Source organism: Hemicordylus capensis, chromosome 2 (assembly GCF_027244095.1).
Source record: "Hemicordylus capensis ecotype Gifberg chromosome 2, rHemCap1.1.pri, whole genome shotgun sequence".
Lineage (NCBI taxonomy): Eukaryota > Metazoa > Chordata > Lepidosauria > Squamata > Cordylidae > Hemicordylus > Hemicordylus capensis.
The window spans coordinates 213,390,394-213,416,022 of NC_069658.1; the positions used below are offsets into that span (position 1 = coordinate 213,390,394).

Here is a 25,629-nt window from a genome sequence, read left to right on the forward strand (position 1 = left end):
TGTCTGCTCTGACTGGCAGCAGTTCTCCAGGGGTTCTGACAGGGGCCTTTCTCAGCCCTCTCTGGAGATGCTGCCAGGGACAAACCTGGGCCCTTCTCAGTGCAAAGCTACCCTGGGCTTCGGTCCCTTGTCTTGAACTTGTGAATATATAAGACGGGCCTTCTTGGTTGCTGCCCCGAGATTGTGGAATGTGCTCCCTGCTGAGATACGATCCTCCTCATCTCTGACAATTTTCAAAAAAACACCTGAAAACCCATCTTTTCACCCAAGCTTACTCAGCTTCCTAAATTTTTGGGGTTTTAATATCTGGTTTATTTTTAAATTGTTTTAAAGTTTTTTGTATATGTTTTTAACTGGTTTTATGCTATTGTTAACCGCCAAGAGATGAAAGTTTGGGGCAGTGTACAAATGTGATAAATAAAGCTAAACAGCATGCTCAAGGCAGTTTAGGGCATAAATGAAAAACAAAAACTACCACCGAACCTCAATAACTTAAATTACAATTTTGTTTATTTCTATGCTGCTTTTTTAAAAGAATAAGTATCGAAATATAGCACCCCACTGAGAAAATGTCCCTGTTGGTTGCAAAACAACAACTGATCAACTGTCATATCCACAGCAAAAGTCAGATATATAGTAACTGACCAACGAGGTCTCTATGAAGCTGCCTCATACTGAGTCAGACCCTCGGTCCATTGAACTCAGTATTGTCAGCACTGACTGGCAGCATCTCTCCAAGGTTTCACTCAGGAGTCTTCCCCACCTGGAGATGCTGCCAGGGATTGAATCTGGGACCTTCTGCGTGCAAAGTAGATGGCTCTACCCCTCAGCTACAGCCTTATCCCCAACATAGGAAGCTGCCTCATACCAAGTCAGACCAATGGTCCATCTAGCTCAGTAGTGCCTGCACTGACTGGCAGCGTCTCTCCAGGATTTTAGGCAGGGAACCTTTCCCAGGCCTACTTGGATATGCTGCCAGGGACTGAACCTGGGACTATCTGCATGCAAGCAGATGCCCTAGCACCAAGCTACGGCCAACGTGGTGTAGTGGTCAGAGTGCTGGACTAGGACCAGGGAGACCCGAGTTCAAATCCCCATTCAGCCATGATACTAGCTGAGTGACTCTGGGCCAGTCACTTTTCTCTCAGCCTAACCTACGTCACAGGGTTGTTGTCAGGAGAAACTTAAATATGTAGAACACCGCTCTGGGCTCCTTGGAGGAAGAGCAGGACATAAAATTTAGATTAATAAATGATAAATAAATAATAAATCCCCACATTTTATGCTCTCCCTTTGATTCTAGTGTGGCAAAGCTGCAGGGAGCGTGTTATTGCTCCCCAAGTCTATGTTCCCTTCGCTTGATCATCCATCTCGATCCTTGACGGGTCTGGCTATTATTTTATTTTTACATTTTATATCCTGCTCTTCCTCCAAGGAGCCCAGAGCAGTGTACTACATACTTAAGTTTCTCCTCACAACAACCCTGTGAAGTAGGTTAGGCTGAGAGAGAAGTGACTGGCCCAGAGTCACCCAGCTAGTTTCATGGCTGAATGGGGATTCGAACTCGGGTCTCTTTGGTCCTAGTCCAGCACTCTAACCACTACACCACACTGGCTCATCTGGAGTGCCTGGAATGCAACTCACCCCAGTCTCTTCTTTACTTCAATGTCTGTGCGTTTGTGCACTGAGTGTGCCAAAATGTGCCCACTGGGGAGATCAAGGCTTCACACAAACGATGCATACTTATTTGGGAGCAACCCTGGGAAAAGTTGGAGCCAGCCCGTTTCCACCCACTGCCACCATCCCCCCTCCCAGCGGTAAAGACGAGCCTCTGCTCCAGGATCTGTCCCTGGCCTACCCAGGAACATGGCAGCCACTCACAGGTTCCACCCCAAGGGAGAGGAAAGGGTTACTTGTGGGGTTGCTTGTGGGCGGAGGGTTGCTTGTGGGCGGAGCCAGGGCTGTGCCTCTGGCCCTCCAAGTATAGCCCACCTTTCCAAACCAGTTAGAACAGGGTTTCTTAACATCTTGGGCCCCCAGATGCTGTTGGACTACAACTCCCAGAATCCCCAGACATGGCCTTTGTGGCTGGGGATTCTGGGAATTGTAGTCCAACAACATCTGGGGGCCCAAGGTTAAGAAACCTTGAGTTAGAACATAGGAAGCTGCCATATGTCAGACCATTGGCCTATCTATCTCAGGACTGTCTACCCAGACTGGCAGCGGCTTCTCCAAGGTTGCAGGCAGGAATCTCTCTCAGCCCTCTCTTCGAGATGCTGCCAGGGAGGGGACTTGGAACAGGCATGCAAGCAAGAAGATGCTCTTCCCAGAGCGGCTCCATCCCCTAAGGCAGGGATTCTCAATGTGTGGGTCCCCAGATGTAATTGGACTTCAACTCCCATGATTCCCAACCAAAGGCCACTGGGGCTGGGGATTATGGGAGTTGAAGTCCGATAACATCTGGGGACCCACACGTTGAGAAACCCTGCGGGCCTAAGGGGAAGATCTCACAGCGCTCACACATGTAGTCCCCCATTCAAATGCCAACCAGGGTGCACCCTGCTTAGCCACGGAGACCATTCATGCTGGCTACCACAAGACCAGCTTTTACAATTGCCCCTTTGAAGGCTGGCATAGGGAGCAGATGCACCTCCTGAGCCCACAGAGGCCCGAGACGAGGGCTGGCGGCCAGGTGTGATCCCGGTATCTGGATGCTCCTTGGGGCGCGTACCTTTCAGTTCGTCTTCATACACTTTGACCCCCTGAACCAAGTGGTCCTTGGGGAGCCTAGTGGTGCTGGATAGGACCTTGGTCTCCCCTGTGAGTTTGTCCTTCTCCACAGTGATCTCCACAGAGTACATAGCTGGGATACAAACAGGACAGTGAGCACCACACGCCCGGCCCCCCGGCCCGCCCCAGGCTCGGAAGTGAAGCGTCGGGCACAAGCAAGGGGAGTGCGAGACGCGAGATGCGAGGGGGCCGCCGCGGGAGGGGGCACCCGCCAGCAAGCTTCAAGAGGTTAGAGGCGCAGCAGGAAGTGGCGAGTGCGGCCGCCAAGGAGGGGGCAGTGAGAAGCAGGGGCTGTGGTCCTCTCCCTGGTCGAGTGTGCCTTATGTCCCAGAATCCTTTGTGCCCCTCTCCTGGGCTAATTCAGTGTCTCTCTGCCAGCAACCTTTGTTACCTTGCAGGTATCATTTGTGGGTTTTTTAAAAATTCTCTGCACAGGGCCGTCAGAATAACTTAACAAAAACGTTAAGGCTCTTCGCTCCCAAAGCACTTACAATCTGAATTTCGCAGCGTGGGGGGCACATGAGTTGCAAGGAATGAAGGTGAGCAAAAGCGTGTGTGAGTGTGTGTGCGCATAGGCCTAGTATCTCAGTTAGAGTCTAAGGCAGGGGTTGGCCCTGCAGCTGTTTTTGAACTACAACTCCCACCATCCCCAGCGGTCTAAGGATTAAGGGATGTCAGTCCAGGCTTTTGAGAGGGGATAGGAAGGGAGCAAGATGCTTTGTGAGGGGGCACCAGGAATACAGGGCAGCAAGGGAGAATGGGAGGGCGCATTTAAGGGAGAGCTGGAACCACAGAGGTGCCTTGGAAGGGGGTTTGAGGCATATGGGGCAGTGGGGTAGGACGGGAGGAATCATTTAAGGGAGAGGCAGACCTGCAGAAGAGCCCTGGGAGGGGGTTCCAGGCATAAGGGGCAGCGAGGGAGAATTGAAGAGATTGTTGAAGGGAGAGATGGAACTGCAGAGCTGCCCTGGGAAGGAGTTCGAGGCCAGCGTGGTATAGTGGTTAGAGTGCTGGGCTAGGACCGGGGAGACCCAGGTTCGAATCCCCATCATCCATGAGACTTGCTGGGTGACTCTGGGCCGGTCACTTCTCTCTCAGCCTAACCTACTTCACAGGGTTGTTGTGAGGAGAGCCTTAAGTAGGCAGTACACCGCTCTGGGCTCCTTGGAGGAAGAGCGGGATGTAAAATGTAAATAAATAAATAAATAAGGGGCAGGGCGGGAGAATGGGATCATTTTAAAGGATATGGTGTAACCACAGAGGTGTCATGGGAGGGGGTTTGAGGCATAAGGGGCAGCAAAGGGACGAGGATTGTTTTAGAGAAAGGTGGAACTGCAGAAGTGCCCTGATGGGGGGTGGGGGGTACAGGAGTGGACGTTTGTAAGTGGTTGAGAGAGGGTCTTGGGCATATGAACAGGAAACAGGCATAAAGTTGGACAGCTTTAAATGTTCAGACGGAGGCATTTGTGTGGGATGCAGGAGGGGGCTGGGGAGCTCTTTGAAAAGGTTTCATGTCATCCAGGAACAGGAAGGAGAGAGAGAGTTTTGGCAAGGGTTTTTGGACACATGGAGGTGTGGCAAAGGGAGGCCAAAGAGAAGAAGGCTGAGCTTGTCAGGACGCAGAGAGGCGGCGTGCAGCCCAGAACCACTGTCCGAGAGATCCCTTATTCCTCCAGAGGCAATCTAGGTCTCCAGCGAACACGCTGCCAGAGGCCCTCGGCTTGGCTAAGGGCTGCCCTGGACTTCCAGCAGCATGGGCAGGACGGCGCGCCAAACCACCGTGTGGCCGTCTAGTGTGGGAAGCGTGCATGCGGACGGGAGCACTTGCAGCAGCCAATCAGAGCCGAGCAGCAGCTCGCAAGGGCCGGGAACGCCAATGCATGCAGCTGGCTGGGATTGGCCCTTTGGGGAGGGCCAGCAAAACACCAAACAAAGCAACAGGCAGCAAGTTAGGGAAGGGGGGACCCAGAGAAAATGCTGGGCGCTTGTGCCCAGGGACCTCTTTGATGTGCCAGAATGCAAACTGCGGGGGGCGGGGAGTGCCCTACTTGTCCTCAAAGCAGGCACCATAACACACCTGAGAACCCACGTTGACGTATTGCCCCTTTGGGCGTGCAGATGATCTGATGGATTGCTAGAAAACTCCCTTTGCAGGTGCACCATAAAGTGTGCCATCAAATCAATTTTGACTCCTGGCACCCACAGAGCCCTGTGGTTGTCTTTGGTAGAATACAGGAGGGGTTTGCCATTGCCTCCTCCCGTGCCATATGAGATGATGCCTTTAGCATCTTCCTATATCGTTGCTGCCCGATATAGTAGCAGCGGGGATTCGAACCAGCAACCTTCTGCTTGTTAGTCAAGCACTTTCCTGCTGCGCCACTTAAAGTGACAGGTGCACCGTACGATGTTCTAAAAATGAGTATAGGGAAGTGTCAGATCTAGAACTGCTCTCTTTGGCATAATTCAGCACGTACACTCAGGCACCGTTTTAGGAGAGGCATTCCTCTGTTGATTTTGAAGTGATGCACATGCATTACAGCAAGCACTATCTCCTGTATTCTCCTTCCTCTTTTTGTACCTGATAAGAACAGCCCTGCTGGATCAGGCCCAAGGCCCATCTAGTCCAGAATCCTGTTTCACACAGTGGCCCACCAGATGCCTCCGAGAAGCCCATAGCCAAGATCTGATGTATGCATGCATTGCAACATTTCAGAAGAGGCGCCCCCGCCCCGTTCCATTTTTGTGTGACACACAAATGTTTGCACACAAGAGGGAATGCCTCTCCCGCAATGGTGCCTGCCGCATAATAAGTCATATCTTCAAAATATGTATCATGTATACAGCATGATTATCTGCATACAGATTCAACAACAGTTCTGGGGTGTTGGGGAGTGGGTGAGTGGGAAGCAGACCATTGTTACATTGTGTGCACACATATGCCCCACCAGGTATCATCTTAGGTGGAGAGGATGCCTCTTCTCACACACAGAAGTGGGAATGCCTCTCCTTCACCACCTGCGGTTTTTACAGCTACGTGGATTAAAAGTAATCTTGAAATCTGCTACTTGATTAGTCAGGGCCACCTGATCAAAAGATCTTCATTGGTTAATCTAGCTGGTTCATCAGAGTAACATTGCAGGCCTGGTTAAAAGGCAGATCCTTAAATCAACGGCCTCTTTCTCTCATTGGTTAACCACTCTAATAGAGATGGGTAGATAGGCAAAGACGCACGCGTGTGCAGAATGAGATATATGTCAAAGGACAGCAAATGCAGGGTGAGATTATATAAATAACGTCCCCGCCTCAGGCATGGAAACGGATCGAGCGACACAGCTGCTACTTTGCTCTGGGAAGGTTTCAACACCTCGCAACGCTGGTCTGGTTAATAGGCAGTGCCGGTTGGTCAAACGATGTTTTCCCAGGCCTGATGCCTCTGTCCTTCGAGGCTTCTCCACCAGCCATTCTTTAACCTTGCAAGGCCCCGGCTACACCTCTGTGCCGAGTCAAAAGCATGTGCAGGCGGTGGCAGGAGGAAGGAATCCAAGGGCAATGCTCTCCTCCTTGCTGTCTCTTGCTTCTAGGCTGCCTTCGAGACACAGCCACGGCCATGAGCTTTGGAGATCTATTGATGGCTACTAGTCTGGTGGCTACAGGCCACCTCCAGCCTCAGAGGCAAGATGCCTCTGAATACCAGTGTCAGGGGAGCAACATTCTTTCACACAGCGCACCATTAATCTATGGAATTACCTGCCATGGGATGTGGGGATGGCCACTAGCCTGGATGGCTTTAAAAGGGGCTTGGACAAGTTCACGGAGGGCAGGTCTATCAGTGGCTACCAGTCTGAGGGCTATGGACCAACTCCAGTCTCAGAGGCAAGATGCCTCTCAATCCCAGTTGCAGGGGAGTAACAGCAGGAGGAGAGAGGGCATGCCCTCAGCTCTTGCCTGTGGGCTCCACAGAGGCATGTGGTGGGCCACTGAAACAGGATGCTGGACTAAACAGGCCTTAGGCCTGATCCAGTAGGACTGCTGTTACGTTCTTATGAGATTTAATTGGGAAAGAAAAGTGGAGACATAGCGCTGGGGAGGAGCTAGAAATGTGTGCCAGCCCTCACCCCAAAATGCTGCGTTCAGGAAAGGTGGGACCCAGAGCGAAAGAGCACCCCTGCTGGACCAGACCAAAGTGAGTCCCTCTAGCCCAGCATCTTGTTTCCAACAGGGGACAACCAGATGCTTCCAGGAAACTTGCAAGCAAAAAGTGAAGGTGACAATCCTCTCCTATTATTTGGTGATGGTTTTTACCCAGCACTTAATACTCAGAGATGGAACCTCTGTGTCCAGAAGCAGTCTATTTTGCTAGCTATCATGGCCGCTGATCATCTATCTACGTCAGACTCTACCTAATCCTTTAAAAAAGCGAAATAAGGCCTGGTCACCATGCACATGCAGCATAGTGCCATGGTGTGGTTGAGTCCTGAAGCAGTAGAGTGGACTGTACCACTTCAGACTGCAAACCAATGTAATAATAACTCCTTGCAAGCAGAAATCTAGCACAGAGGAGAGCAGAACCTTCCATCGTGAGGTGCTAGTTCTTTCCTTGCAGGGAATTTTGTTGCACAGGGTAGCATTAAAAAATAGTGTCCCACACCTGTGGCAGAACAGTATCTTCTGCCACATCCTTCTGCTGCATGTCTAGACCACACCTAAGCTAAAAGCTATTGCCTCATCGTATGTTAGTAAATTCCATTAGAATTCATTATGCAAATATGTTTATTTAAAACGATACCCAATTGGATTCTGCAGGTAGAATCAAATAATGCAAATTCCTTGTCTTCAAAGCTCCCACTTAGATTCTGCCATTAGAGCAACAAAACAACGGCAGAAAAAATTATTTATTTACGCTTCCCAGTTAGATCCTGCAATTAGCAGATTAACATCTAATAATGCTAATCTGTTTATGTTACACTTCCACTGCAATTAAGCACTGCTTAATTTCAAGAAAGAAAGGACAAGAAAGGAAGGGAAGAAAAGGAAAGAAAGGAAGGAAGGAAGGAAGGAAAGGAAGAAAAGGAAAGAAAGAAAGAAAGAAAGAGGAAGGGAAAAGAAAGGAAGGGAAGAAAAGGAAAGAAAGATAGAAAGAGAAAGAAAGAAAAAGAAAAGAAAGGAAGGGAAGGGAAGAAAAGGAAAGAAAGAAAGGAAGGGAAAGGAAAGGAAGGGAAGAAAAGGAAAGGAAAGAAATAAAGAAAAAGAAAGGAAGGGAAAAGAAAGGAAAGAAAGAAAAAGAAAGGAAGGGAAGAAAAGGAAAGAAAAAAGAAAGGAAGAAAAGGAAAGAAAAAGGAAGGGAAGGAAAGAAAGAAAAAGAAAGGAAGGGAAGAAAAGGAAAGAAAGAAAAAGAAAGGAAGGGAAAAGAAAGGAAGGGAAGAAAAGGAAAGAAGGAAAGAAAGGGAAGGGGAGGGAAGGGAAGAAAAGGAAAGAAAGAAAGAAAGAAAGAAAGAAAGAAAGAAAGAAAGAAAGAAAGAAAGAAAGACCTCCCTTTCTCTAGTTTAGGATGTCCTTAATCCCTGATGTGTGAAGACTACCAATCCTCCTCAATGATGAAAGAAGAGCACACTGCATAACCATAACTGCCACAAATTAAGTTCTAGCCAATTACTCAGATCTCTCTCAAATACAGCTAGCTCAGAAACAAGAGCAGCGATGAGTGCGGTTCCCGAGGGCAGGATACTTTGGCCACGCCGGGTGTCAAAGAGTTCTTAAAATGGGGGGCGGGGGGGGCAGTCCCCGAAGCTGTTAGTACTTGGTGAAAGCAGGTCAAGCAGCGGCATGCCATCGTGGCCAGCGGAGCCTCAAAGAAGCTTCCAGATAATCGCAGGACAGGCTCCAACTTACCTGCCTTCAACATGCCGCCACCTTCTGCCATTTTCAGGGGACTGTTGGATATTTTGTTGTCGGCTTTGGAAGAAGAAGGAGAAGAGAAAGGGGGAGTTACTCCTTGGGAGCAGCAGCGACTTGTGTGCTCAGCAGTAAGGCCAGGACTTTACCCACTGGGAACTTGAAATTTTGTGTGCAATGCTTCTAGGATGCACAAGAGCACATGTGCGCAGCAGCAGAATGCTGCACAAAATGACTCTATAGTCGTAGTAGTCATTTATTACGAACAAAGATCAGATACATATACAGTTGCAGAAGAAAAGTACCATACAGTGGTCCCTCGACTTATGTAAATAATCCATTCCGAACGCACGTTCGGAGGTCGAAATTTTCGTAAGTCGAGGAGCGCACCACGGAAGTCTCAAAACACTCGTAATTCGAGGAAGCCGCATCTAAACATTCGTAGGTCGGGGAAGCTGATTCTAAACCGGCAACTACTTCCGGTCTTTTTTGTCACTCGTAACTCGAAAAAAACGTAAGTTGAGTAGTTCGTAGGTCGAGGGATTACTGTATATTAGAATTAACTCTAACTACCACAAGAAGACAATGACTTTCCAACATGGCTATTTAGATAAATGGGTCAAACCGGTTGTTTGTTTGTTTAACATATTTTTATACTGCCCAAAATTTACGTCTCTTGTTAATTGCTGTGAAATGACTCTAGATCTGCATACATTGGGAACGCATCATTACCTCTGCTTACCAGCTTAGAACCAAGATGTCACAGGTGCTGTGACTGGATGTGCTAATTCTGGAATTAATATTAGAAATTCTCTTGGCTGGAATTCCGGAGGTGTGGGAGACAGCAGGGAGTGAACATTTGTTTTAGGGAGGAATGTGTTTTAGCGCTGTGCAAAGTTGGAAATGTCAGACAATCTGACATTGGCAAAATCAGTTTAAAACTCCCGATATTTCCAGCCCAACATTGACTTTCCGATTTCGGATCCGACTTTTTCAAATCTGCACAGGACGAATATGTTTATCCTTAATTTTGGGCTGATCAACTCTCTGACAGGGACCAATACAACCTGCTCTGGAATGTTTCCAAGGAAGGAGAGAGGTTGCTGCCTTCTTGGGCAGTTTCATGCAGGACTGAATTCTCTCAGAATTAGAACACAAGAACTAATTGAGAATGAGAGCCAGTGTGGTGTAGTGGTTAGAGTGCTGGACTAGGACTGGGGAGATCCGAGTTCAAATCCCCATTCAGCCATGAAACTAGCTGGGTGACTCTGGGCCAGTCACTTCTCTCTCAGCCTAACCTACTTCACAGGGTTGTTGTGAAAGAGAAACTCAAGTATGTAGTACACCGCTCTGGGCTCCTTGGAGGAAGAGCGCGATATAAATGCAATAATAATAATAATAATAATAATAATAATGACAGCCCTGCTGGATCAGGCCCATGGCCCATATAGTCCAGCATCCTTTTTCACACAGTGGCCCACCAGGTGCCCCTGAAAAGCCCACAGGCAAGAGGTATGTGCATGCCCTCCCTCCTGCTGTTGTTCCCCTGCAACTGGGATTCAGAGGCATCTAGCCTATGAGGCTGGAGGTGACCCATAGCCCTCAGACTGGTAGCCACTGATAGACCTGCCCTCCGTGAATTTGTCCAAGCCCCTTTTAAAGCCATCCAAGCTAGTGGCCATCACCACATCCCATGACAGATAATTCCATAGATTAATTGTGCGCTGTGTGAAAAAATGCTTCCTTTTGTTGGTCCTAAATCTCTTGGTAATGAATTTCATGGGATGACCCCTGGCTCTAGTATTGTGAAAGAGAAAGAAAAAATTTTCTCTCTCCACTCTCTCCACACCATGCATGATTTTATAGACCTTGTTTAAACAACAACAAGAAGAAGAAGAGATAAGTGGCAGGACTTACCCTTAGCTGAGCCTAAAGGTGTCTGTGGAAAGAAGAGAATAAATTAACAACATGAACCCCAGCAGGAATTGATTCATGCGCCTACTATCTTGGCTGCGATTCAATGGGGCATTCTGCAGCTCCTGAAATGCTCCCTCCAAAATTTGGGGGACCCTTTGGTTTGGCACCGCTTGAGGTACAAGGGGCTGCCATGGGGGAAAGTGGCCCAGTTCCTGCATCCCATCCGTTGGAGAATCCTAGCCCTTGGCCAGTACCGGCATCTATTTCTCTATCAAATTTCTATCCTGAGTTTCCTCCAGTGAACTCAGGCTATGGGGAGCAGTGTTCCCTCTAACAGGGATTCCCAGATGTTGTTGACTACAACTCCTAGAATCCCTAACTATAATGGCTTTTGCTTGGGGATTCTGGGATTTGTAGTCAACAACATCTGGGAATCCCTGTTAGAGGGAACATTGATGGGCAGGCATCTTATTTCATCCTCATAACAACCCGGTGAGGCAGGCCAGGTTGAGAGAGAGAGAGAGAGAGAGAGAGAGAGAGAGGAACCCAAGGTTATCCAGCGACTGTTTTTAAAAGCTACCTACACTTGCAAGCCTCATCCCTTCTTGTGACAAAAGTTAATTCCTTGAAGCAGTGAGTTCCATAAGACAATTCTGTGCTGTGCAAAGAAGCACTGCCTTCTGTCAAATCCTACTGCAAATCAGCTTCATTGGGGGACTCTCCCCAAAGCTCTAGTATCACGAGAGAGGTAGAAATAAAGCTTATCTCCTCCCGCCATTTACAGGGCTAGGATCTTGAAAAACTGGGTTCCAATCCCACCTCTCCCAGAAACTCCCCTGTCCTGTGGTCATCTGACAAGATTTGAAAACATTGCCTAGGCTTTACTTAAGATTTACACGTCAGGGGTTCGAGCTGGACTTTCCTGACCTTTGGCGTATGGACCAGTCTCTCCTCCTTGGCGGCCACACTGCCTTCCTCTGCCACATTTTCTTTGGTGGAAGATGCTGAGATGCCATTTTCCAGTTGCTCCAGCTCCTTTTCCAGCCTGGAACGAGAGGAGATGGGGCTGGTTAATCGAGCTGGATCAGCAGGATCAGAAGTGGGGCGGAAGGTGGGGGTCGTCTCTCTGAACACAGCACAGACGCCATGTCCAAATGCACATTTCCTTTTAAAGTGACGTTTCAAAGCTGTTCTTTTCCAAGGTTTTATCTGAGTGATCTATCGGCTGCTGGAAAACCTAGATACGGATGGGTTTCATCAGCCTTTTGGCTGCGTGATCTGTTGTGATGTGGTATTGGTTAGCTGTTTCTGTTTCTTATGTTGCTTTTCATGGTTGTCAAGGAATGAATAGATTAATTCCTGTTGGTGTTGAATGCTCTAAATTGGCTCTAGGGACCGACAGTGTCAGGGAAGAAACGTTACAACATAAATAAGACTTGAATACGTGTTTCATTTATTCCATTTATTATCCTCGCTTCTCCCAAGGAACTCAGGGTAGCACCCATGGTTTCCATTTTTATTCTTACAACAACCCTGTGAGGTAGGCTAGGCCAAAAAAGAGAGTGGGAGAGAGACTAGAAGTGAACTCATTTCTCTCTGGCCTAACCTCTCGAAAACTGAATTTGGAATGATGAATTTCAGGTTCGAGTGAGTGGCAAAATTGAACATGTCAATGAATGTTTGGTGGCTACAGGCCTCCTCCAGCTTCAGAGGCAAGAGGCCTCTGAATGCCAATTGCAGGGGAGCAATAGCAGGAGAGAGGGCATGCACACATACCTCTTACCTGTGGGCTCCCCAGAGGCATCTGGTGGGCCACTATGTTAAACATGATGCTGGACTAGATAGGCCTTGGGCCTGATACCTCAGGGCTGTTCTTATGTTTTTAATGTTCTTATGAATATTTCAATATTTGCAAATATCTGTTTCCGCTCTGGGGGCAAAACCAGCCAATGCAGCAGGTTTTTTTCAACGTTTGTGGACATTCATTTCAAGTTTATTGGAAAATTTAGCCAAAATCCAGGCGAACCCAAAACATTCAGCATACTGTGAACATTTGTGACGATTCATTTCAGGTCTATTACCGCAAATATTCACTACAAGTATTTAGGTCTAGGGGTGACATTGGGAAATTCAGCAGAGTTTCAACACTGGCAAGCATTCTTCCTGCTATGGGTGAAACCAAAACACAAACATTTGCGAATATTCGTTTTGGCAGATTCTGAACATTTGTGAATATTCGGGGTTGGCTTGATTCATATTCTCGGCAGGCTTGAACTTCTCATTCCTTGGCATCCTCTAGAATGCGCTTTGCAGATTTCGAAAGGGGTTTGGAACGGCCTCATGCAGGGAGATTGGAGGGAAACCAGCTACTGGCTGCAGCTGTGGGAGGGAGGGATTGCTCTGTCTGTCTCTCAGCGCCCCAGGGGTTGCCAGGAACACTCTGTGATGGATCTCAGAGAGAGAGAAGGTGCAAAGGAAGGCGGGGGGAGACGGTGGGAGGGGGGCCAGGCACACACTGTTTCTAGTTAACGCCCAGTCCAGCAGCTGCGCTTGAAGAACCCGAGATGTTCTTGCAGCTTACATAATCCTTCCTTGCGCCTTCTCCAGCCTTCTGAGCACGCCTTCCCCTTGTTTTGGCCCCCGAAGGCAGTGCACGGGAAGGGGTTAGGACAGAGCTGGGGGGAGAGCCGCATCGGCAGGGATGGAAGCAGGAGGCTGCCGCTGAAATGGGGAGCCCCACTTTTCTCCCTGTCCCACCCAGGAGGGAGGAATTTGCACCCGCAAGCAAGCCACCTTGAGCAGATCAATAGGGAATAACGTGTGACTCCCACAATTTCTTGAGAGGGCTTTGCAGGCCAGGCCAGCTTCATAGCACCAGCGGCAAAATCGTGTGCTTGAAACCCGATTTCAAATCCGCCCCGCTTTGCCACAGAGCTTCCTGGGTGACCATGGGCCAGTCACTTATCTCCAAACCTAACCTCTCCCACAGGGTCGTCATGAAAACAAGATGGGCGGATCCCTCCTGTGTGTGCCACCCTGGGAGGTCAGCGGTGGGTTTTCCCAAAACTTCCAATCCAATGCTTACCATTTCCTGAAGCGGTATTAAAAAGCAAATCATCATCATAGCCAGAAGGAGAGTTAAACGAAGCAGCAGCAGCACCTCTATTTAGCCCCGTTTAATGTACTGCAATGCTCTTGAGTACACACCAATGCACTCCAAAGTGCAATGGATTAAGCTGTGAAGAATGCTGGGCCATGTTCTGGCTGTGGGCGGTGTTAAGGCCGCGACCAAAGAGGGCTTAATGATTCCCATGCAGGCACTGCAGTGCCGGAGTTGCCACTCTTCTTATGGGCAGGGACTCTGCATCAGAGGCAGGCAGAAATCCAACAGGCCAGGTGCATCCAAGGTTACCTCTGGCTCTTCCGCACCCTCTTGGCACTTCACTTCCTCTCCCAGCTCGTGATGCTGTCTCAGAGAGCAGCTGGAGAGATCTAGCGCCTGGCAGGCTGGCCCCATCCGAGCCATGATGAGGACACCCTCTAGAGGGGTGGGGAGAAGGGCTTGGCTGGTGCACCTGAGAGGAAGAGCTGGTTATGCCCAGCGGGGTGGGGCTCTCTCAGTCATCAGGCTGGTCTTCCCCCCAAAGAAGGAGAGGGGCTGGAGGAGGAGGAGTCCCTCTAAGAGAGATTCCCAGATGTTGTTGGCTACAACTCCCAGAATCCCCACCTGCAATGGCTTTTGCTTGGGGATTCTGGGAGTTGTAGTCAACTACATCTGGGAGTCCCTGTTAGAGGAAACACTGGCCCCAAGCCTGAAGGAGCAGAAGGGACAGGAAGAACGGTGCTTCCTTTTACAAGTCGCCATCAGCCAGAGCCTGAGGCCGACCTACAGACCAGCCCTACGGGCCAAGGAGTGGGCCAATCGACTTACCTTTACTGAAGGAGCGCCAAAGAGAGAAGGGTGAATCATGACTCCGTACGCATTAATTAGCCGTCTGGACTTTTGATGGAAAGGAAGGGACCAGAGTTTCTGATGTCGAGACTGCACGTGAACTCCACCCTGAGACCATAGCAGGAAGATTTGAGGCTATTTCTGTTGAGTGCCCATGGGCTAATACACTGATTGAGTTGGAGCCTACTGCAGTCTGGTTGTTTTCTCTGCGGTGGCATTATTATTATTATTTATTTATTTATTTATTTATTTACACAGTCAGACAGGTGTTATTGACTGGTTTTTTTTATCCAGACATCGAGTCCTTCCCAAGGACCTGGGATGGCTGAATTTTATTGTCAATGTTGTTGCTGTTATTATAGATATCGTCGCAGGATATAGGCTGTTCCCAGTAAAGTTGCTTATTGTAATTGGCTGATGGTGATTTCTGTGGCCCCGATGGTGTTGAGGTGCTCTTCAAGTTGTTTTGGAATTGCACCTAGGGCGCCAATTACCACTGGGATTGTTTTGGTCTTTTTCTGCCACAGCCTTTCAATTTCAATTCATAGATCTTTGTATTTGGTGATTTTTTTCTATTTCTTTTTCTTCTATTCTGCTATCCCCTGGTATTGCTATGTCGATTATTTTAACTTGTTTTTCTTTCTTCGTGACTACAGTTATATCTGGTGTATTGTGTGGCAGATGTTTGTCTGTTTGTAGTCGGAAGTCCCATTATATTTTTACATCTTCATTTTCTTCAACTTTTTCAATTTGATGGTCCCACCAATTTTTGGCTACAGGTAGCTTGTATTTTTTGCAGATGTTCCAGTGTATCATCCCTGCTACCTTGTCATGCCTTTGTTTGTAGTCAGTCTGTACGATCTTCTTACAACAGCTGATCAGGTGGTCCACTGTTTCATCTGCTTCTTTACAAAGGCAGCACTTGCTGTTTGTGGTTGATTTTTCAACTTTTGCTCTTATTGCATTTGTTCTTAGTGCCTGTTCTTGTGCAGCCAGTATTAAACCCTCTGTTTCTTTTTTCAAGTTGCCATTCTTAAGCCATTGCCAGGTCTTGGTGATGTCTGATTTTCCACTTATATTGTGTAAATATTGACCATGCAAAGGCTTCTTTTTCCATTTTTCTGCTCGGTTCTTGACTTGTTCTTTCTTGTAGGCCTGTTTTCTTTCATTGGTGTTGAATAGTTTCTCGTTCTTGACCATTTGAAGTGCATCTTCTTCACTGTCCTTGATATATTCTTCAAGGCCTCTTTTCTCCTCCTCTACTGTTTGATGGACTTGCAGCATTCCTCTTCCACCTGAGCTGCGAGGGAGGTATAGCCTATCTACATCACTGCAGGGGTGCAGAGCATCATTGATGGTCATGATTTTCCTGGTCTTACGATCTAGCATCTCTAGCTCTGCCTGGGTCCAGTCTATTATTACTGCAGTGTATCTGATAACAGGTATAGCCCAGGTGTTTATGGCTTGTATGGTGTTCCCGCCATTGAGTTTGGACTTGAGGATTTTTCTAACTCTCCTGATGTATTCACTACCAATTTTTCTTTTAACTTCAGTGTGTGCGATGTTATCAGCCTGGAAAATGCCCAAGTATTTGTAATGTTCTTTCTCTTCCAGGTTCTTGATGTTGCTTCCATTGGGCAGTTCTATTCCTTCTGTTTTTGTTATTTTCCCTCTGTTCATTATTAATGCAGCACACTTGTCTAGTCCAAACTCCATTGCTATATCGCTACTGAATATACGGACAGTGTTTAGCAGTGATTCGATTTCTGACTGGGACTTTCCATACAACTTCAGATCGTCCATGTACAGCAGATGGTTGATTTTACTTGATGTTTTAGATGTTTGGTATCCGAGGCCTGTTTTGTTGAGTATTTGTAAAAGTGGGGTCATGGCGATTACAAGCAACAGAGGGGATAATGAGTCCCCTTGGAAAATGCCTCTTCTAATGCTAACCTGTCCAAGTGTCTTGCCATTGATTGTTAACTGTGTACTCCACATGCTCATTGCTTTTTAAAATAAATATCTGAATGTTTTTGCTGACACCAGTTGTTTCTAAACATTTTAGTATCCATGTGTGAGGCAATGAATCAAAGGCTTTCTTGTAGTCAATCCATGCAACACTTAGATTGGTTTTTCTTCTCTTGCAATTTTCTAAAATCATTTTGTCAATCAGCAGCTGGACTTTTGTGCCTCTGGTGTTCGGGCAATTTCCTTTCTGTTCAACTGGAAGCTGTTTGTTAGTTAATAAGTGTTGCATCACTTCATCTGCTATTATTCCACTTAATAATTTGAACTTGGTTGGCAGGCAGGTTATCGGTCTATAATTACTTGGAACTGCACCTTTTGCTGGGTCTTTCATGATGAGATGAGTTTTCGCAGTTGTTAGCCATTGTTCAATATCACCTCCTTGCAAAATGTGATTGAACTGTTTTGATAGTTGTTTATGAAGGCTTGTTAGGTGTTTAAGCCAAAAGCCATGCAGTTCGTCACCTGGAGCAGTCCAATTTTTAATTTTCTTTGCTCTTTCCCTTATTAATTCTGGTGTTATTATTAGATCTTGCATTTGTTGGTTACATTTTTTGACCTCTTTCATCCAGCCTGCTTTTTAATTATAATCTATTGGATTGTCCCATAATTTCCCCCAGAATTGCACTGTTTCTTCTTTATTTGGTGTTTCTAGGTTTCTTGCAGTTTCTCCTTCTATGCTTTGGTAGAAACGTCTCTGATTCGACTGGAACTGGAGATTCTGCCTGTGTTGTGTAATTCTGGCTTCATATCTGCTAATCTTCTTTGACACTGCTGTTATTTGCTGCTTGATTATTTCCAGGACTTCTCTAATTTTCCTTGAATTTTTGGATCAGATACTGTTTGGTGTTTTCATTCTTCAGCTTCTTGTCTTTCATATCTTTCAATTTACTAGCATCTAATCTAAGCCTGGAGATTTTATTTTCTAATCTAATCTAATCTTCCATTTAGGTGATGTACTACTTTCTTTTTTTACAGGTCCACTGGTGGTTGTTTGGTTCATGTGCTCAGATATTTTTTTTTTGCTTTAGTTCTTGTTGCTTTTTGTTAAATGGCATTCAGGTTTTTGAGGTGAAGGCAAAGGGGAGGTTGCCTGGTTTTGATTTTGAAACAGTTCAGCAACAGTGGCATCCTCTATTTCCAACACCTCCTCCACCTGCGCCTGAGCAACTTCTTCAGTTGGTGGTAATTCTTCTTCCATGTCTTGAGCCTGTGTTGCTCTTTGCAGTTCTTCCAGCTCAACTCCTGTGAATACTTTATTTCTTATTATGAATCTTCTCTGGTCTGCTAGCCTTTGTTCTGTTATTTCTGTATCTGGAAGCTTCTCTTTCCAAATTTGGTACATTCTTTTAAAATAACCTCTTCTAGTTGGACTAGACTTGTAATAGCAGATCATTATTTCCTTGTTGGCATTTTTCGTATATTTTTTTCGGTTAAGCGACGTTTCTTCCAGTAACTTTGCAGTCTTCAGCCCTGGTTGCTCAACCGAAGATCTTGAGTCCTGTTGCCCACTTGCCACCAGATGTCCAGGGACTCCAGCACCTGGCACGGTCGTTGTTGTTGTTGTTGTTATTATTATTACATTTCTATCCCACTCTTCCTCCAAGGAGCCCAGAGCGGTGTACTACATACTTAAGTTTCTCTTTCACAACAACCCTGTGAAGTAGGCTAGGCTGAGAGAGAAGTGACTGGCCCAGAGTCACCCAGCTAGTCTCATGGCTGAATGGGGATTTGAACCAGGGTCTCCCTGGTCCTAGTCCAGCTCTCTAACCGATCCCAACCGGCACCCCGCAACCCTTTTGACGTCAAGCTCCTCACTTGCGGGGAGGCAGACACCACACTTGGGAACGGTTCTCCGGCATAATTTCCCAGCTGGGCCGCAGCCAAAGGGCCCTGCCCGGAATTACCTCTGGATGCTCTCTTCCAGTTCCTTGGCCTTCAGGTCGTCCTCTTGCATCTGCTTCTTCGTGGCCTCGCCTTCCTCGACCGTGGACGAAGGAGCTCCTTCCAGCAGCCATCTCTCCCTCAGAGCCTTTGACTGGGAGGCAAAGCAGAAAGCCAGCTAGAGCCCCTTCCTCTTGGCGCATACTTGACATCCCCAGCTTCTCTGTTCCTTGGGAAGGGGCTGGGAAACCAACCTGTTACACTTGGCTTACTGTCAGAATTTCATTCTTAAACATAGGTCATGACTAGTATGCACGACTCACCCTTAATTCCCTTTCTTATTCTGATCGTTGTACAGAAGGTTTCCTTTGTACAGACGTTAGTGCTGTCATAAAGTGGCACTAAGCATTCCATGGATTTTCTGATGGTTACGGGACAAAAATTAGACTGTGTCTCAAGATGCTATGGAATATACGAGGTCCTTTTATTGTTTGTAGCCACCTAATGGCACAGTGGGGAAATGACTTGACGAGCACACCGGAGGTTGCCAGTTCGAATCCCCGCTGGTATATTTCCCAGACTATGGGAAACACCTCTATCGGGCAGCAGCGATATAGGAAGATGCTGAAAGGCATCATCTCATACTGTGAGGGAGATGGCAATGGTCAACCCCTCCTGTGTTCTACCGAAGACAACCACAGGGCTCTGTGGTCGCCACGAGTCGACACCGACTCGATAGCACATAAGAACAGCCCTGCTGGATCAGGCCCAAGGAGGCCCATCTAGTCCAGCATCCTGTTTCACACAGTGGCCCACCAGATGCCACTGGAAGCTTACAGCAGGAGTTGAGGGCATGCCCTCTCTCCTGCTGTTACTCCCCTGCAACTGGTACTCAGAGACATCCTGCCTTGGAGGCTGGAGGTGGCCTGTAGCCCACTGACAGGTAACACACGCTTTACCTTTTTAATTATTCATAGATATTATATGCCCAATGCGGCAGTAAACTTTGGACAGAGATCTCTTGTTAGGTTACAGACAGTATATGTATTTTACTTACAAGGATTTTAATAAAATCCTTCATTCTGCACGTGATGTGTTTTTGTAAAATAATGATGTGGTTGTTCCTTCTGTGTGTGTGTTTTTAGTGGTTTTATGTTTGTACGAGTACGACGAAGATTTATATACCGCTTTTCAACAAAAGTCCCCAAAGCAGATTACACAGATATAAATAAGTAAATAAAATGGCTACCCTGCCCCACAAAGGGCTCACAATCTAAAATGTTGTATGTTTTAGAACTGCCCCTGAAGAAAGCCTGATGGCTGAAGTGCATTGGGCTTATAATACCTACGAATAATAAAACAATCTCATATATTCCACAGAATCTTGAGCCAGGCTGCTCAACTCCAGCCTCCTGCAGATGCTGGCCTACAAGTCCCATAATCCCTGGCTTTTGGCCACTGTGGCTGGGGATTATGGGAGTGGTAGTCCAAAAACAGCTGGTGTGTGTAGGGGGGCAAAGTTGAGCAGGCCTAATCTTGAAACACAGAGGTCGTTCTCACAACCAGCCCTACCCGGGTAGGGGAGTTGTAGCCTGTGTTGGGCTGGTCATGAGAACCACCAGGATCGCTCCCGATCCCGGTGCTCCTCTGCCCGGGTTTTAAACTGAGGCTAAAAGTGAGGTAGGGGGATACGCGTGCATCTCCTACCTCACCACCCAGCCATGTGGATGCTTGGGCTGCCAGCAGCCCAAGCTACCATAGAGCCAGGGGGAAGGAGTGGCCAACCGTGGAGAATCCCCTAATGCAGTGGGGAATCCCCCAGTCCTTGTATGGTGCATTGTGGGATACAGGAGGATGCAGCCGACTTCTCCCTGTCCCCTTGCTGCTCCAGGATCACTTATGTGCTGGTCATGTGGGAGTGGTGAGGATCGTGTGGGGGAAGGTAGGTAGTATCCTGTCTTCCCCTCAGCCCTGGCGTGAATGGTCGTGTGGATGAACTTGCAGTCTCCCGTTTACTGAGATTTTAGCGGATGCTGCTTGTCTTTTTGTGGCTTTCTGGACAAACCTCTCACAACATTCCGCATGCCTGCTCTTTCTGCTCCCCTCTCACATCTTCCCTCGCCCACCTCTTTGGGGGGAAACGTTAAATTTCCCCCAGCAATACCAACAAATCTCTCTTCCTACCTTTAAGTGTTGTAACTGGCGCCTGTCATCTTCCAGTTGCCGCCGCTTGTTCTCAATCTCCGTTTGGCGCTTTCTCTTCTCCTAAAATCACAGAGGGCAGGGATGGGAAGCAGGCAGAATAAAGAAGAGAGAAAATCAAAGGCTGATTCCTCATCCCAAGATCAAAGTTCTGTTTGTTGGGGGCAAGGCGCAGCACGGACACAAGAAAGCAGGGGGGACATCAAATGGGGTGCAGCTGCCTCCAGTTCCTGGCAGCTCCAGTTGTGCCTCTCTCTCCCCCAGTGTTAATGAGAGCCATGTTTCCTGCAGGCTGACTATTCATCAGGTGGAGCTGAGCCCACACGGCTCTACCTGATGAATTGCCACCCTGCAGGCAACGTGTTGTGTTTTAAACTTGTGTTTAAATTTTGTTTTACTTTTTGTTTTTGTTGTGTTTTAACTTTTTTAAAAACACATTTTTGTTGTGTTTTAATCTTGTGTTCAAACACAAAATTAATTGTGTTTTAATAGTTTTAACTTTTAACTTTTAATTGTGGAAATGTTTTAATCTTTATATTGCTTGTTTTTATTCTCTTGTAAACCGCCCAGAGAACTTGCGTTTTGGGCGGTATACAAATATGTTAAATTAAATTAAATTAAATTAAATTAAATTAAATTAAATTAATGAAATGAAATAAACGTGGCTCTCATTAATGCTGGGGTGGGGCGGGATGGGAGAGTAGCTATTGATAGACCTGTGCGCCATGTATTTGTCTAAGCCCCCTCTTAAAGCCACCCAGGCTGGTGACTGCCACCGCATCTGTTCTGCAGGGGAGTCATAGTGGCACGCTTTTGGGGTGCAATTGTCTGGAAAACGCCTCTAGGGAAATGATGTCCACACCGCGTGTCAATGCACTTGAGTGCTGTTCAATCAACTCCAGCGCCTCCATGGCCTTAGAGCTGGAACCGAAGCCAAGTCAAGCACACACGGGTGGATTGCGAGAGGACCGGTTTGCTGTCAACCCCAGAGCTGCTGTTCTCCGCTGGCCAGACTCCTGCTGGCCTGGGTCCTCCATTGACCCACCCCCCAACCCAAGTTTCCTCTGTGGAATTTTAATTCAATTAAGGCGGATGGAAACCCCTTTCCCACCAATAGGACATGGACAATGGTGGCCCTTGTTTGCTAGGACATTCTTGCCCTCATCTCAAAGGAGAAATCAAACATGAAGCCATTCAGGAAGCATGCTTGGCTAGAACCGTGGCTGAATTTCTCCCCTGAATGCAAACAATAATGAATTCTTGCGAAGTGTTTGTTTTTCTGAAGGATTGCAAAAGCTCCAAGGAGGCTGATCTCACCATTCTAGCGAGCCGCCGTTTCTATTCCTGACCTCCTTTAACTGGCGTGGTGTGTGGCCAGAGTGCCATCCGGTGGGTTAGGGCAGATGTAGGTCAGGGGGGCACCCATTTGGGTAAGGCAGAGGGCGGGGGGCGGGGTGGGGCGGTGTTGCTCCATACAGCAGCAGCAAGAATTAGGAATGCAGAGTTAGGATACAGAGTTAGGAATTTAGGAAGCTGCCATATACTGAGTCAGACCCTTGGTCCATCTAGCTCAGTGTTGTCTACACAGACTGGCAGTAGCTTCTCCAAGGTTGCAGACAGGAGTCTCTCTCAGCCCTAACTTGGAGATGCTGCCAGGGAGGAACCTTGGACCTTCTGCATGCAAGCAGGCAGGTGCTCTTCTCAGAGCGGCCCCATCCCCTAAAGGGAATATCTTACAGTGCTCACATGTGGTCTCCCATTCAAATGCAAACCAGGGCAGACCCTGCTTAGCAAAATTGTGCCAATTCATACTTGCTACCACAAAACCGGCTCTCCTCCCCCCGCCACACCTGGTGGTGGGAGTTAGATGAGAAGCCCCAAATCAGCTTCTTTGCATGCACAGGAAGAGTAGCCCAGCAGGCACCCATAGCCATGGGGGCAGCCTTGCCTTGGCCTTGTGGCAGCAGCCTACCACAGCAAAGCACATCCTACCACTGGACAGCGCCTGTTAGGACCCGAGAAAATCACCTGGGTCAGAGTCTACCGCACTGTTGTTCTCTTTCCCTCTCCAGCTTATCTATACCACTACAATCCACAGAATAAATAGTCCTTCATTTCATTCTTTGGGTAGGTGCGGGGCTGGGCGACTATTCGAAACCGCTCTGCTTCCAGACCTCTGCCGAACCAAACCTCGATCATGTTTGCTGCAGAGAGCTGAGAGGGGAACCCAAGAATCCCGGGTTCTGTTTTTGGAACGGCCGCCTGGCTGCTAAGCCACGGTGCCTTTATCTCCCGCATTCTCTCTCCCAGCGCTCTCAGCCGGCAAAAACCGTCTCCCTCCCCATGAACTTTTCCAGACCTCGGCGAAGCCGCCCGCTGCGTCCGATTTCCCTTGGGACCGGAGGCTGGCCCCTGGCACCCTGTCCAAGCCATTTCAGCTGTGTTCCGAAGACCATTCTGTTCCCCACTCCCCCCCCCTCCACACTTTCCTCCCAAACAATCCCCTCCTTTGTGAGGCCCTGCACCGAGGAAAGAGCATCAGGAAACTGGCAACCCAACGGAGCGCTTCGAGGGGCAGGCTTTGAGCCCAGGGTGGAAGGCCCAGGAGGAGCCCCCCCTGCCCACCGTGACCTTCCAAAGCAAACTCACCTACACGCTACGGAGAAATAAAGGCACACCCTAGAAAGGTGCCTGCAGGCTAGACAGCTCCAGAAGACTCGCTGGAGTCAGGGGCGCTCTTACCCCCGGACTTCCAGGGCAAAGTCCAGGGCTTCCACAGCCCCTGCCCCCCCCCAATCCTCTTTAATCTGTCCCAGGTGTTGTGGTCACCTGGCCGAGCATGATGATGCTTAATTTGCAGGAGGGGGTGGGATCCCAAAGGCCTTTAGGTCCAGGCTCCAAAATTACCAAGGTGCAGTAGCCAAGAGGGGTGTGCATGGAACCAGCTAGCCCGGTTCAGTTTGAGTGCAAACAGCACTCAAACCTGACCAGGCCAGTTCGGTCCGGCCCCCATCGAAACCCCCCCCCCAGTCCGGTTTGGTCTGGGGCGGGGGTTCACAATTTATTTTATTTTTATTTTTAAATAGTGCCTCCTAGCCCCTTTGGGGGGCTTCCTAAAGGCCGCAATGTGTGTGTCCAGTGCCCTCCCACTGCCGGCCTCGTTTATCACTGCCATGGCCCGTAAAATAATCCTTTTTGGCCCGTTTGGGCCTCTGTTATTTGGCACGGTGGCCATTTTGCCTACTGCCACGTATGCTCAAGTGGCCTCTGCAAGGCCTGGCATGGCCCAGAGCCTCGCAGAGGTCATTTGAGCATGCACGGTGGCCATTTTTAAAAAAATAAATAATGATGATAATAAATCAAATGGAGTAGCCTGGGATTCATAGGGCCTGGGGGTGGGCAGATTGGCCCGTGAGGACAGAATCCAGGCTGGCCGAGGGCCTGGGGTTGCCTCCGGTTCCTCAAGCTAAACTGCCAGGCTGAAAGAGAAGAGAAGGTGCCGCAAACTGCTGGAGGGAGGCCTGGGTTCAAGAGCTGCCTGCTGCGGCATCCTGTGTGAAGGGGGCCTAAAATGATTTATTTGAGAGAGGGACCAGAAAACCAGAAGGTGTGTGATGCGAAGTGAGTCCCACAGAGCTCCGGATTGTATCGGAGTCGCATGCCCCTCTTTCTTCATTTGGGGGCGCTGCGTCTGATTCCATCGGTCAAAAGTCGGAAAGGGCATAAGCAAGCCCCATCACAACTGTGAGGGGCAAGGGCAGAAAGCAGACACGCGTGCATGGATCTGGGCCATCCCATCACCCCCTTATACCGAGTAAGGCCACTGGTCCATCTAGCTCAAGAAGGTCTACAAAGACCGCTAGGAGCGGGAGGGGAGCTGGCTTTGTGGGAGCAAGCATGACTTGTCCCCTTTGCTAAGCAGGGTCTGCCCTGGTTTGCATTTGGATGAGAGACTACTTGTGTGAGGACCGTACAATATTCCCCTGAGGGGAAGAGCCGCTGAGGTGCTTTTACCCTCAGACCCTGGGGCTCCATTGCATAGCCTCCAAGGTCCAGGGGGGGGGCCCACCACGGTGGGGAGGGGAAGCCTACTCGGCTCACCTCCCACTCCCAGCTGCACACATGGCGGCTAAAATTATGGGGGAAATACCAGCAGTTCAGCGCAGTGGGACAGCAGTAGCAGGTGGTTGTTTTTTTTAAAGGGGAGCCTCATTTGTGTGGGTGGGGTGGGTGGGCTCACAGCAGGGGTGATCCAGGGTGAACCTAGGTGTGCCACTGGGAAGAGCAGAGGGTTCCAAGTTTCCTCCCTGGCAGCAGCATCTCCAAGATAGGGCTGAGAGAGACTCCGGCCTGCAACCTTGGAGAAGCCGCTGCCAGTCTGTGTAGATAATACTGAGCGAGATGGACCAAGGGTCTGACTGACTCAGTATATGGCAGCTTCCAATGTTCCTATCTCTGCATTCATTCAAGTGATCGAAGGCCAGGCTGTTTTTGCCACACACAACCTATCCATGGGCCTGTCCTGTAACTCCCCAGACTGCAACTCCCCAGACAATACGGGGCAGTATTGCTCAGCATGCAGAAGGTTCCAAGTTGCCTGTCTGGCATCTTCAGATAAGGCCAAGAGAGACGTGTGGCTGCAATCTTGGAGAAGCTGTTGCCAGTCTGTGAAGACCAGGCCTGCACAACATAAGGCCTGGGGGCCGGATTCTGCCCTTAGGGACTATTTTACTGGCCCCCAGGTATCCTGCAGCAACACAGGAGCTAGAAACTGCCTTATAGTGCCATCCTATGCATGTTTCCTCAGACATATGTTCCATGGTATACCCAGTGAGGCTTACTCCCGTGTAAGCATGCCTAGGATTGTAGCCTGAAAGCAACGGCAATATAGGAAGAGGACTTGGCATTTGTTGGGGGCTGACATGCACTCCAGGATCCCCACTGATTGAGCAGGGATAGGACCTATT

The 25,629-nt window shown here is 48.5% G+C and overlaps 1 protein-coding gene and 1 long non-coding RNA gene across 6 annotated transcripts in view; one reads left to right on the forward strand and one right to left on the reverse strand.

Annotated features, from left to right (window-relative positions):
• LOC128345869 (uncharacterized) overlaps positions 1-25,629 on the forward strand; it is a 75,678-nt gene that overhangs the window by 44,551 nt on the left and 5,498 nt on the right. The window lies entirely within an intron of this gene.
• PALM (paralemmin) overlaps positions 1-25,629 on the reverse strand; it is a 53,863-nt gene that overhangs the window by 6,678 nt on the left and 21,556 nt on the right. For 3 of the 5 annotated variants that reach the window (XR_008316670.1, XM_053298469.1, XM_053298466.1), the window contains 6 exons: positions 20,645-20,725; positions 18,484-18,614; positions 11,527-11,644; positions 10,600-10,621; positions 8,680-8,742; positions 2,732-2,863 (listed from right to left, as the gene is read on the reverse strand). Coding sequence is in view for 4 of the 5 variants with exons in the window: in XM_053298466.1 (XP_053154441.1) it covers positions 2,732-2,863; positions 8,680-8,742; positions 10,600-10,621; positions 11,527-11,644; positions 18,484-18,614; positions 20,645-20,725 (547 nt within the window). In the remaining variant the exon portion in view is untranslated. The remainder of the gene's footprint in view (positions 1-2,731; positions 2,864-8,679; positions 8,743-10,599; positions 10,622-11,526; positions 11,645-18,483; positions 18,615-20,644; positions 20,726-25,629) is intronic. The other 2 variants (XM_053298467.1, XM_053298468.1) reach the window with 2 other exon arrangements.